The sequence below is a fragment of the Mya arenaria genome, chromosome 1, assembly GCF_026914265.1.
Source record: "Mya arenaria isolate MELC-2E11 chromosome 1, ASM2691426v1".
NCBI classification, from domain to species: Eukaryota; Metazoa; Mollusca; class Bivalvia; order Myida; family Myidae; genus Mya; species Mya arenaria.
This window is the reverse complement of record NC_069122.1, coordinates 22,816,597-22,829,103: the sequence shown is the minus strand read 5'-3', so window position 1 is coordinate 22,829,103 and position 12,507 is coordinate 22,816,597. Positions and strand designations below refer to the sequence as shown.

Here is a 12,507-nt window from a genome sequence, read left to right as displayed (position 1 = left end):
GCTTGTAGTTGTCTTATCCAAGTATGCTTGTAGTTGTCTTGTCCACGTTCGCTTGTAGTTGTCTTATCCAAGTATGCTTGTAGTTGACTTATCCAAGTATGCTTGTAGTTGTCTTATCCAAGTATGCTTGTAGTTGTCTTGTCCACGTATGCTTGTAGTTGTCTTATCCAAGTATGCTTGTAGTTGTCTTATCCAAGTATGCTTGTAGTTGTCTTGTCCAAGTATGCTTGTAGTTGTCTTGTCCAAGAATGCTTGTAGTTGTCTTGTCCACGTATGCTTGTAGTTGTCTTATCCAAGTATGCTTGTAGTTGTCTTGTCCACGTATGCTTGTAGTTGTCTTATCAAAGTATGCTTGTAGTTGTCTTGTCCAAGTATGCTTGTAGTTGTCTTATCCAAATATGCTTGTAGTTGTCTAATCCAAGTATGCTTGTAGTTGACTTATCCAAGTATGCTTGTAGTTGTCTTATCCAAGTATGCTTGTAGTTGTCTTGTCCACGTATGCTTGTAGTTGTCTTATCCAAGTATGCTTGTAGTTGTCTTATCCAAGTATGCTTGTAGTTGTCTTGTCCAAGTATGCTTGTAGTTGTCTTATCCAAGAATGCTTGTAGTTGTCTTGTCCACGTATGCTTGTAGTTGTCTTATCCAAGTATGCTTGTAGTTGTCTTATCCAAGTATGCTTGTAGTTGTCTTGTCCACGTATGCTTGTAGTTGTCTTATCAAAGTATGCTTGTAGTTGTCTTGTCCAAGTATGCTTGTAGTTGTCTTATCCAAGTATGCTTGTAGTTGTCTAATCCAAGTATGCTTGTAGTTGTCTTGTCCAAGTATGCTTGTAGTTGTCTTATCCAAGAATGCTTGTAGTTGTCTTGTCCACGTATGCTTGTAGTTGTCTTATCCAAGTACGCTTGTAGTTGTCTTATCCAAGAATGCTTGTAGTTGTCTTGTCCACGTATGCTTGTAGTTGTCTTATCCAAGTACGCTTGTAGTTGTCTTATCGAAGAATGCTTGTAGTTGTCTTGTCCACGTATGCTTGTAGTTGTCTTATCCAAGTATGCTTGTAGTTGTCTAATCCAAGTATGCTTGTAGTTGTCTTGTCCAAGTATGCTTGTAGTTGTCTTATCCAAGAATGCTTGTAGTTGTCTTGTCCACGTATGCTTGTAGTTGTCTTATCCAAGTACGCTTGTAGTTGTCTTATCCAAGTATGCTTGTAGTTGTCTTGTCCACGTATGCTTGTAGTTGTCTTATCAAAGTATGCTTGTAGTTGTCTTGTCCAAGTATGCTTGTAGTTGTCTTATCCAAGTATGCTTGTAGTTGTCTTATCCAAGTATGCTTGTAGTTGTCTTGTCCAAGTATGCTTGTAGTTGTCTTATCCAAGAATGCTTGTAGTTGTCTTGTCCACGTATGCTTGTAGTTGTCTTATCCAAGTATGCTTGTAGTTGTCTTATCCAAGTAAGCTTGTAGTTGTCTTGTCCACGTATGCTTGTAGTTGTCTTATCCAAGTATGCTTGTAGTTGACTTATCCAAGTATGCTTGTAGTTGTCTTGTCCACGTATGTTTGTATTTGTCTTGTCCACGAATGCTTGTAGTTGTCTTGACCACGTATGTTTGTAGTTGTCTTATTCACGTATGCTTGTAGTTGTTTGGCCACATATGTTTGTAGTTGTCTTGTCCACGAATGCTTGTAGTTGTCTTGTCCACGAATGCTTGTAGTTGTCTTGTCCACGAATGCTTGTAGTTGTATTGACCACGTATGCTTGTAATTGTCTTATTCACGTATGCTTGTAGTTGTCTTGACCACGTATGCTTGTAATTGTCTTATTCACGTATGCTTGTAGTTGTCTTGGCCACATATGTTTGTAGTTGTCTTGTCCACGTATGCTCGTAGTTGTCTTGTCCACGTATGTTTGTAGTTGTCTTGTCCACGTATGTTTGTAGTTGTCTTGTCCACGTAAGCTTGTAGTTGTCTTGTCCACGAATGCTTGTAGTTGTCTTGTCCACGAATGCTTGTAGTTGTCTTCACCACGTACGCTTGTAGTTGTCTTGTCCACGAATGCTTGTAGTTGTCTTGTCCGCGAATGCTTGTAGTTGTCTTGACCACGTATGTTTGTAGTTGTCTTGTCCACGAATGCTTGTAGTTGTCTTGTCCACGAATGCTTGTAGTTGTCTTATCCAAGTATGCTTGTAGTTGTCTTGTCCACGTTCGCTTGTAGTTGTCTTATCCAAGTATGCTTGTAGTTGACTTATCCAAGTATGCTTGTAGTTGTCTTATCCAAGTATGCTTGTAGTTGTCTTGTCCACGTATGCTTGTAGTTGTCTTATCCAAGTATGCTTGTAGTTGTCTTATCCAAGTATGCTTGTAGTTGTCTTGTCCAAGTATGCTTGTAGTTGTCTTGTCCAAGAATGCTTGTAGTTGTCTAATCCAAGTATGCTTGTAGTTGTCTTGTCCAAGTATGCTTGTAGTTGTCTTATCCAAGAATGCTTGTAGTTGTCTTGTCCACGTATGCTTGTAGTTGTCTTATCCAAGTATGCTTGTAGTTGTCTTATCCAAGTATGCTTGTAGTTGTCTTGTCCACGTATGCTTGTAGTTGTCTTATCAAAGTATGCTTGTAGTTGTCTTGTCCAAGTATGCTTGTAGTTGTCTTATCCAAGTATGCTTGTAGTTGTCTAATCCAAGTATGCTTGTAGTTGTCTTGTCCAAGTATGCTTGTAGTTGTCTTATCCAAGAATGCTTGTAGTTGTCTTGTCCACGTATGCTTGTAGTTGTCTTATCCAAGTACGCTTGTAGTTGTCTTATCCAAGAATGCTTGTAGTTGTCTTGTCCACGTATGCTTGTAGTTGTCTTATCCAAGTACGCTTGTAGTTGTCTTATCGAAGAATGCTTGTAGTTGTCTTGTCCACGTATGCTTGTAGTTGTCTTATCCAAGTATGCTTGTAGTTGTCTAATCCAAGTATGCTTGTAGTTGTCTTGTCCAAGTATGCTTGTAGTTGTCTTATCCAAGAATGCTTGTAGTTGTCTTGTCCACGTATGCTTGTAGTTGTCTTATCCAAGTACGCTTGTAGTTGTCTTATCCAAGTATGCTTGTAGTTGTCTTGTCCACGTATGCTTGTAGTTGTCTTATCAAAGTATGCTTGTAGTTGTCTTGTCCAAGTATGCTTGTAGTTGTCTTATCCAAGTATGCTTGTAGTTGTCTAATCCAAGTATGCTTGTAGTTGTCTTGTCCAAGTATGCTTGTAGTTGTCTTATCCAAGAATGCTTGTAGTTGTCTTGTCCACGTATGCTTGTAGTTGTCTTATCCAAGTATGCTTGTAGTTGTCTTATCCAAGTATGCTTGTAGTTGTCTTGTCCACGTATGCTTGTAGTTGTCTTATCCAAGTATGCTTGTAGTTGACTTATCCAAGTATGCTTGTAGTTGTCTTGTCCACGTATGTTTGTAGTTGTCTTGTCCACGAATGCTTGTAGTTGTCTTGACCACGTATGTTTGTAGTTGTCTTATTCACGTATGCTTGTAGTTGTTTGGCCACATATGTTTGTAGTTGTCTTGTCCACGAATGCTTGTAGTTGTCTTGTCCACGAATGCTTGTAGTTGTCTTGTCCACGAGTGCTTGTAGTTGTATTGACCACGTATGCTTGTAATTGTCTTATTCACGTATGCTTGTAGTTGTCTTGACCACGTATGCTTGTAATTGTCTTATTCACGTATGCTTGTAGTTGTCTTGGCCACATATGTTTGTAGTTGTCTTGTCCACGTATGCTCGTAGTTGTCTTGTCCACGTATGTTTGTAGTTGTCTTGTCCACGTATGTTTGTAGTTGTCTTGTCCACGTAAGCTTGTAGTTGTCTTGTCCACGAATGCTTGTAGTTGTCTTGTCCACGAATGCTTGTAGTTGTCTTCACCACGTACGCTTGTAGTTGTCTTGTCCACGAATGCTTGTAGTTGTCTTGTCCGCGAATGCTTGTAGTTGTCTTGACCACGTATGTTTGTAGTTGTCTTGTCCACGAATGCTTGTAGTTGTCTTGTCCACGAATGCTTGTAGTTGTCTTATCCAAGTATGCTTGTAGTTGTCTTGTCCACGTTCGCTTGTAGTTGTCTTATCCAAGTATGCTTGTAGTTGACTTATCCAAGTATGCTTGTAGTTGTCTTATCCAAGTATGCTTGTAGTTGTCTTGTCCACGTATGCTTGTAGTTGTCTTATCCAAGTATGCTTGTAGTTGTCTTATCCAAGTATGCTTGTAGTTGTCTTGTCCACGTATGCTTGTAGTTGTGTTATCCAAGTATGCTTGTAGTTGTCTTGTCCACGTATGCTTGTAGTTGTCTTATCCAAGTATGCTTGTAGTTGTCTTGTCCACGTATGCTTGTAGTTGTCTTGTCCACGTATGCTTGTAGTTATCTTATCCAAGTATGCTTGTAGTTGTCTTGTCCACGTATGCTTGTAGTTGTCTTATCCAAGTATGCTTGTAGTTGTCTTGTCCACGTATGCTTGTAGTTGTCTTGTCCACGTATGCTTGTAGTTGTCTTATCCAAGTATGCTTGTAGTTGTCTTGTCCACGTATGCTTGTAGTTGTCTTATCCAAGTATGCTTGTAGTTGTCTTGTCCACGTATGCTTGTAGTTGTCTTATCCAAGTATGCTTGTAGTTGTCTTGTCCACGTATGCTTGTAGTTGTCTTATCCAAGTATGCTTGTAGTTGTCTTATCCAAGTATGCTTGTAGTTGTCTTGTTTAAGTATGCTTGTAGTTGTCTTATCCAAGAATGCTTGTAGTTGTCTTGTCCACGTATGCTTGTAGTTGTCTTTTCCAAGTATGCTTGTAGTTGTCTTATCCAAGTATGCTTGTAGTTGTCTTGTCCACGTATGCTTGTAGTTGTCTTATCCAAGTATGCTTGTAGTTGACTTATCCAAGTATGCTTGTAGTTGTCTTGTCCACGTATGCTTGTAGTTGTCTTGTCCACGAATGCTTGTAGTTGTCTTGTCCACGAATGCTTCTAGTTGTCTTGTCCACGAATGCTTGTAGTTGTCTTGTCCACGAATGCTTGTAGTTGTCTTGTCCACGAATGCTTGTAGTTGTCTTGTCCACGTATGCTTGTAGTTGTCTTGTCCACGAATGCTTCTAGTTGTCTTGTCCACGAATGCTTCTAGTTGTCTTGTTATAGTAAGCTTGTAGTTCTCGTAATGTTCACGTGCAAAGATGATATAACACGAATAACAAGAACACGGGTATATTTTCATATATTTTATAGTGGCACATACCATATAACCATACCAAGTACCACATACAAATCATTCTAATACTTTGTCGGTCATCCATCAAGACAAAACATACGACAACATGACACACTGTTACAAAACTGAAGTCACTGAGCATAACACATTACTGTTCATTAACATATGATAAAACAATGCAAAAAGAGGTCGAAAATGATTAGATATACTAAATGGTTCATTGGTTGTTAAATTAAATTGTAAAATAACTAAACTGAGTACATAACTGAAATAATTTTCGTAAAAAAATATGTTGAAATGATTTGATCAACGAATTATGGTTGCATATAACTGCCGTAAATGCCGTTAACGTACGTGATTTGTTTTATGTCAACCAGTTAATTTCCGCAACAATTATCCAGCTATCTAGTTAACATTCGCGAAACTGTTTTCGGTAAGATTAATGTCAAAAGACTAGCAGGTTAACTAGTTATGGTATGCGAATTCCACTTAATAACTAACATAAAAATGGTTAACTAGATAAGATTCGTGTTACCAGTTACTAAGTGAAATTCGAAAATCATAAGTAGATAACCAGTTGGATAATTATCGCGAAAATAAAGTCAAAACAATTCGACAGGTTATAATACGACAGTAACATGCCACCATAAAAATAGCAAGCTTTTCTCTTTATCTTTCTTAAAATCATGAATATGTTTACAACAAATTACTTTAAAGGGGCTGTACTCCTTATGATGAAATAGCGAAAAAAAAAAAAGAAAATTGACGAAAACTGACATACCCGTGGTATCGATGTGTACAATGCATTGAAACTTACTAACTGAAGTACCAAATAGTTAACAATGAATTTATCGTATTTTTCGTATTTTTCCAAAAGATTACTAGGTATGTCTACCTAGTAGAATTCATTCCTTATGCGTGATTGGCTAGTCGATGTTATCACGTGATATTACCAAGTTAGGCATATAGCTGAAACATTCAGGTTTTATTTCAGATAATACCATCGGCACTACGAGTTGTCTGCAAAATCTACGTGAGTCCATAACAGTAGATGAATGTAACGAGCACAAAAACAAAGGGCTTATGGACAATGCGTTAAATATGTTCATAAGAAATCATGGTTTATATACAACAGAATAATAGAATATTTCCCTGAGCAGGAAACCGCCTAAACACCGCGTGATCCCATAGTACATGTCACAGCGACGTTTGCCATCAAAAAATCTCATTATATAAAAGAGAAAAAGTCGTATATTTGATAACGTGGTCTTAATTAAATCAATAATTGTTTCCATTGTACAATATTAAACTTTAGAAACGTGTTTCAAGACTTGTCACTTGGTTCTTTCTATATGACTTAGTGCGGGATATGTCCTCGAGAACTGCCAAGCCTTCCAAGCCGTTACGTGGTTGCTTTGTAAAATATGTTGTCAGTTTAATATGACGTATCCAGTGGCTTACAAATGAAAGTATCGACACCAGTAAAACCCAAAATATGGCTACAGCTGTGAATTTATAGCTACAGCTGTAACTAAAATATCAACGACTGCTGTGAATAAACAGCTGTAGCTATAGTTTGGCGCGGAAGGTTTATCTGCAACTGTATTCTACACGTGTATCTTTACTTTGGAATACAACAACATGTATACATTACAGCTATATCAATGCCATTATAGTAATGTAACTGTTGAGCCACTTCGACGCCCATGGTTTTACGCGTCATTGTTCTTGGGTTACACATTTGTAATAACACGCGAATGCGGTCTTTTTGCTATACCAATCTAATAATTATTTACAATTATTGTCCATAATAAGTCACAGCAAATGTTTAAAACAGTGTTCTCTTAATGCTTTACATATAGTCTGCATTCATTACAACCACCACCAACATCAAAAGCCTTTCCTATCGACACAAATACTTCGAAATCTGAAAATTGCAACTGACTTATTTGTCTTTGCTGTATTCATTTTGTATTAAAAGACAACTCCCCTTTGTCCGGTTCTATCTGCAATCGATCCATATGCCGAATCGTCCGAGTAAAAGTCATATCATCGCGATATACAAAGAGAACCCTTCACCAACATACGGTATGCGCAGTCTACCTTAGTGCGCACAGTACAAAGGGAACTGCAGCAGACGGTATGCGCAGTTTACCTTAGTGCGCACTGTACAATGGGAACTGCAGCAGACGGTATGCGCAGTCTATCTTAGTGCGCGCTGTTCAAGGGGAACTGCAGCAGACGGTATGCGCAGTCTATCTTAGTGCGCACTGTACAAGGGGAACTGCAGCAGACGGTATGCGCAGTCTACCTTAGTGCGCACTTTACAAGGGGAACTGCAGCAGACGGTATGCGCAGTCTACCTTAGTGCGCACTGTACAAGGGGAACTGCAGCAGACGGTATGCGCAGTCTACCTTAGTGCGCACTGTACAAGGCGCAGTCTACCGTAGTTTGCACAGTAAAAGGGAAGTTGCAGCCCACACAATTGTATCAGCTCCAGCCGAAACAGCTTTCCAACTTACCAACTGATGTCGTATACACGTTGAACAAGACATTAGCGACGAATGAAAGTTTCACTTATTCAGGAATAACTTTGTTTCACTTCCCTGAGAAGACCGTTCACTGTCCGTACACCTATTCGGGGTTTCGCAACTTTGAGTCATTTTCGCCTCGTTCTGCTTATTTGCGAGTGTTGCCATGTGTTCCTGGTATCTATAGGCGTCATATTGAGCATACATATCGTTACGCCGCCGTAACAAGTACATGGCGAATATTATGAGACCTAACAACACGCACACACCCGCTATAGGCACGGCGATGTATATAGGGTTGAGTTTGGAATCAGAAGTGTTCTGACAAGGCTGGCGTTCCTTCTCTTCCTCGTCCTCGTACTCGTATCTGACGTAAGGATTGACGTCATCGTCGTTGGAGTGATTGAGATCGGGTGCCACAGCTAGAACAAATAAGAAGTTTTTTCTTTACGTGATAGAAAAGTTCCGCCGCCAAACGTTTGAGCAAAAGTGTAAAATGCTACTTGAATAGATTGTATAAATATCATATCGCCTCGGGTGACATTTTGCTCTCGGGTTGACAATATCAATGTCACACATGCTGCCATATGATATTTATTTTATTATACCGAACAAAATTAAGTACATAAAAAAGTTTTAAAATGTTTTTGATTCATTTAATTAAACAAATTTAACAAGGTAAACAATATAACATAATAATTATATCTGGAACAAAATTCCACCGTTAATTTCCTGTCATCTGATATTTTTGTGTACACTTTGAATAATGACGTCACTACTGTATGTGTATAATATAAGGAAGGCAATCACTTCATGATTTAGCTAAAATATTCAAGCAGTTATTAAAGTTTTACATTTTAAATAACTTTGTCAGATATAAGCCCTACCAATATGTTACCGTATTTTGGCAGCAACAAATTTTGGAAGTGATTTCTAAACTCGGGCACATTTTGGAAGTCATTACAAAAACTCGTAACACTACGAATTTTGGTATTTCAATATCAATCCTGGGTTGATATGGACACACTGACCGAAAATCATGGCAAGGGTTGGAAGTCATAAAACAACTACATCATAGACAACAACAACCAAACAAAAACAACCAAAACAACACCAACAAAAACAACGACAACCATCATCATCATTATCAGCAGCAGCAGCAAAATACGGCGTTTTGTAGCTTGACAACCGTTGGGTGTTTATTTTTTTATTTATATCCATCAGTGTCATTTAAACTTTCTCAAATCCGTCCGTGTAATAAAGAATTATCGGCAATTATATGTACTTACATGGCTGTTCAGTGGGCACCACCCTCCGGTTACAGAATTCTTCCTTACAGCAGTACAGTAAGGGGAAGTCAAGGTGAGCCAGTTTCGTCGACTTCCGGTTGTCACACAGTATGGGCGTCTTATCGTCGATGCAGCCACGTGTTACCACGGAACTGAGGTTCTCCACATAACACTGCGTATCCGCCTCGCAGAACTTCCGCCTCTCCGCGTAACAGTCCAGCGTACTACACGCGCACCTGATCTTCCCTGGAAGTATATTAGAAAGACTTGTTATCAAATAGCGCTATGGTCTATTGTATGTCACGGACTGTATGGTATATAACTCAATATTGCATAAAGAATTGTTCATTGTCCAACCTCTCGGGTTTAATCATGAAAATCTGGCTTAAGTCATTGTTTGTTTCGAACCATTTTGTTCACAACATTTGTCAAACACGTAATCAAAATCAAATTGTCGAAACATACTAGAAAAATGTGGTATGTATGGCAAACCGAGCACTTTTCGGTGTGAAGGGTAGGGCTGGAGTTGTAAGTATATAACATATACGCCATTGTGTGTCGGTAGAGGTGAAGGAAGCTGTAAGTATACAACATATGCGCCATTGTGTGTCGGTAGGGCTGGAGGTAGTTGTAAGTATACAACATATGCGCCATTGTGTGTCGGTAGAGGTGAAGGAAGCTGTAAGTATACAACATATGCGCCATTGTATGTCGGTAGGGCTGGAGGTAGTTGTAAGTATACAACATATGCGCCATTGTGTGTCGGTAGGGCTGAAGGTAGTTGTAAGTATACAACATATGCGCCATTGTGTGTCGGTAGAGGTGAAGGAAGCTGTAAGTATACAACATATGCGCCATTGTGTGTCGGTAGAGGTGAAGGAAGCTGTAAGTATACAACATATGCGCCATTGTGTGTCGGTAGAGGTGAAGGAAGCTGTAAGTATACAACATATGCACCATTGTGTGTCGGTAGAGGTGAAGGATTCTGTAAGTATACAACATATGCGCCATTGTATGTCGGTAGAGGTGAAGGAAGCTGTAAGTATACAACATATGCGCCATTGTATGTCGGTAGAGGTGAAGGAAGCTGTAAGTATACAACATATGCGCCATTGTGTGTCGGTAGAGGTGAAGGAAGCTGTAAGTATACAACATATGCGCCATTGTATGTCGGTAGAGGTGAAGGAAGCTGTAAGTATACAACATATGCGCCATTGTGTGTCGGTAGAGGTGAAGGAAGCTGTAAGTATACAACATATGCGCCATTGTGTGTCGGTAGAGGTGAAGGAAGCTGTAAGTATACAACATATGCGCCATTGTGTGTCGGTAGGGCTGAAGGTAGCTGTAAGTATACAACATATGCGCCATTGTATGTCGGTAGGGCAGAAGGTAGTTGTAAGTATACAACATATACGTCATTGTATGTCGGTAGGGCTGGGGGTAGTTGTAAGTATACAACATATACGTCATTGTATGTCGGTAGGGCTGGAGGTAGTTGTAAGTATACAACATATGCGCCATTGTATGTCGGTAGGGCTGGAGGTAGTTGTAAGTACACAACATATATGCCATTGTATGTCGGTAGGGCTGGAGTTGTAAGTATACAACATATACGCCATTGTATGTTGGTAGGGTTGGAGGTAGTTGTAAGTATACAACATATACGCCATTGTATGTCGGTAGGGGTGGAGGTAGTTGTAAGTATACAACATATGCGCCATTGTATGTCGGTAGGGCTGGAGGTAGTTGTAAGTATACAACATATGCGCCATTGTATGTCGGTAGGGCTGAAGGTAGTTGTAAGTATACAACATATACGCCATTGTATGTATGTCGGTAGGGCTGGAGGCAGTTGTAAGTATACAACATATACGCCATTGTATGTATGTCGGTAGGGCTGGAGGTAGTTGTAAGTATACAACATATGCGCCATTGTATGTCGGTAGGGGTGGAGGTAGTTGTAAGTATACAACATATGCGCCATTGTATGTCGGTAGGGCTGGCGGTAGTTGTAAGTATACAACATATGCGCCATTGTATGTCGGTAGGGGTGGAGGTAGTTGTAAGTATACAACATATGCGCCATTGTATGTCGGTAGGGCTGGAGGTAGTTGTAAGTATACAACATATGAGCCATTGTATGTCGGTAGGGGTGGAGGTAGTTGTAAGTATACAACATATGCGCCATTGTATGTCGGTAGGACTGGAGGTAGTTGTAAGTATACAACATATGCGCCATTGTATGTCGGTAGGGCTGGGGGTAGTTGTAAGTATACAACATATGCGCCATTGTATGTCGGTAGGGCTGGGGGTAGTTGTAAGTATACAACATATGCGCCATTGTATGTCGGTAGGGGTGGAGGTAGTTGTAAGTATACAACATATGCGCCATTGTATGTCGGTAGGGGTGGAGGTAGTTGTAAGTATACAACATATACGCCATTGTATGTCGGTAGGGGTGGAGGTAGTTGTAAGTATACAACATATGCGCCATTGTATGTCGGTAGGGCTGGCGGTAGTTGTAAGTATACAACATATGCGCCATTGTATGTCGGTAGGGGTGGAGGTAGTTGTAAGTATACAACATATACGCCATTGTATGTCGGTAGGGCTGGATGTAGTTGTAAGTATACAACATATACGCCATTGTATGTCGGTAGGGCTGGAGTTGTAAGTATACAACATATACGCCATTGTATGTCGGTAGGGGTGGAGGTAGTTGTAAGTATACAACATATGCGCCATTGTATGTCGGTAGGGCTTGAGGTAGTTGTAAGTATACAACATATACGCCATTGTATGTCGGTAGGGCTGGAGTTGTAAGTATACAACATATACGCCATTGAATGTCGTTAGGGCTGGGGGTAGTTGTAAGTATACAACATATGCGCCATTGTATGTCGGTAGGGCTGGAGGTAGTTGTAAGTATACAACATATGCGCCATTGTATGTATGTAGGGGTGGAGGTAGTTGTAAGTATACAACATATGCGCCATTGTATGTCGGTAGGGGTGGAGGTAGTTGTAAGTATACAACATATGCGCCATTGTGTGTCGGTAGGGCTGGAGTTGTAAGTATACAACATATACGCCATTGTATGTCGGTAGGGCTGGAGGTAGTTGTGAGTATACAACATATACGCCATTGTATGTCGGTAGGGCTGGAGGTAGTTGTAAGTATACAACATATACGCCATTGTATGTCGGTAGGGCTCGAGGTAGTTGTAAGTATACAACATATACGCTTTTGTATGTCGGTAGGGCTGGAGGTAGTTGTAAGAATACAACATATGCGCCATTGTGTGTCGGTAGGGCTGGAGGTAGTTGTAGGTATACAACATATACGCCATTGTATGTCGGTAGGGCTGGAGGTAGTTGTAAGTATACAACATATACGCCATTGTATGTCGGTAGGGGTGGAGGTAGTTGTAAGTATACAACATTTACGGCATTGTATGTATGTCGGTAGGGC

At 40.1% G+C, this 12,507-nt stretch overlaps 1 protein-coding gene across 1 annotated transcript in view; it reads right to left on the bottom strand.

Annotated features, from left to right (window-relative positions):
* Positions 1 to 5,212: 5,212 nt before the first annotated feature.
* Positions 5,213 to 12,507, bottom strand: part of LOC128229219 (BMP and activin membrane-bound inhibitor homolog) — a 44,192-nt gene continuing 36,897 nt past the window's right edge. The window contains exons 2-3 of the mRNA XM_052940973.1: positions 9,037 to 9,282; positions 5,213 to 8,169 (exon numbers count right to left, since the gene is read on the bottom strand). Of these exons, the coding sequence (XP_052796933.1) occupies positions 7,790 to 8,169; positions 9,037 to 9,282 (626 nt within the window). The 3' untranslated portion in view covers positions 5,213 to 7,789. The remainder of the gene's footprint in view (positions 8,170 to 9,036; positions 9,283 to 12,507) is intronic.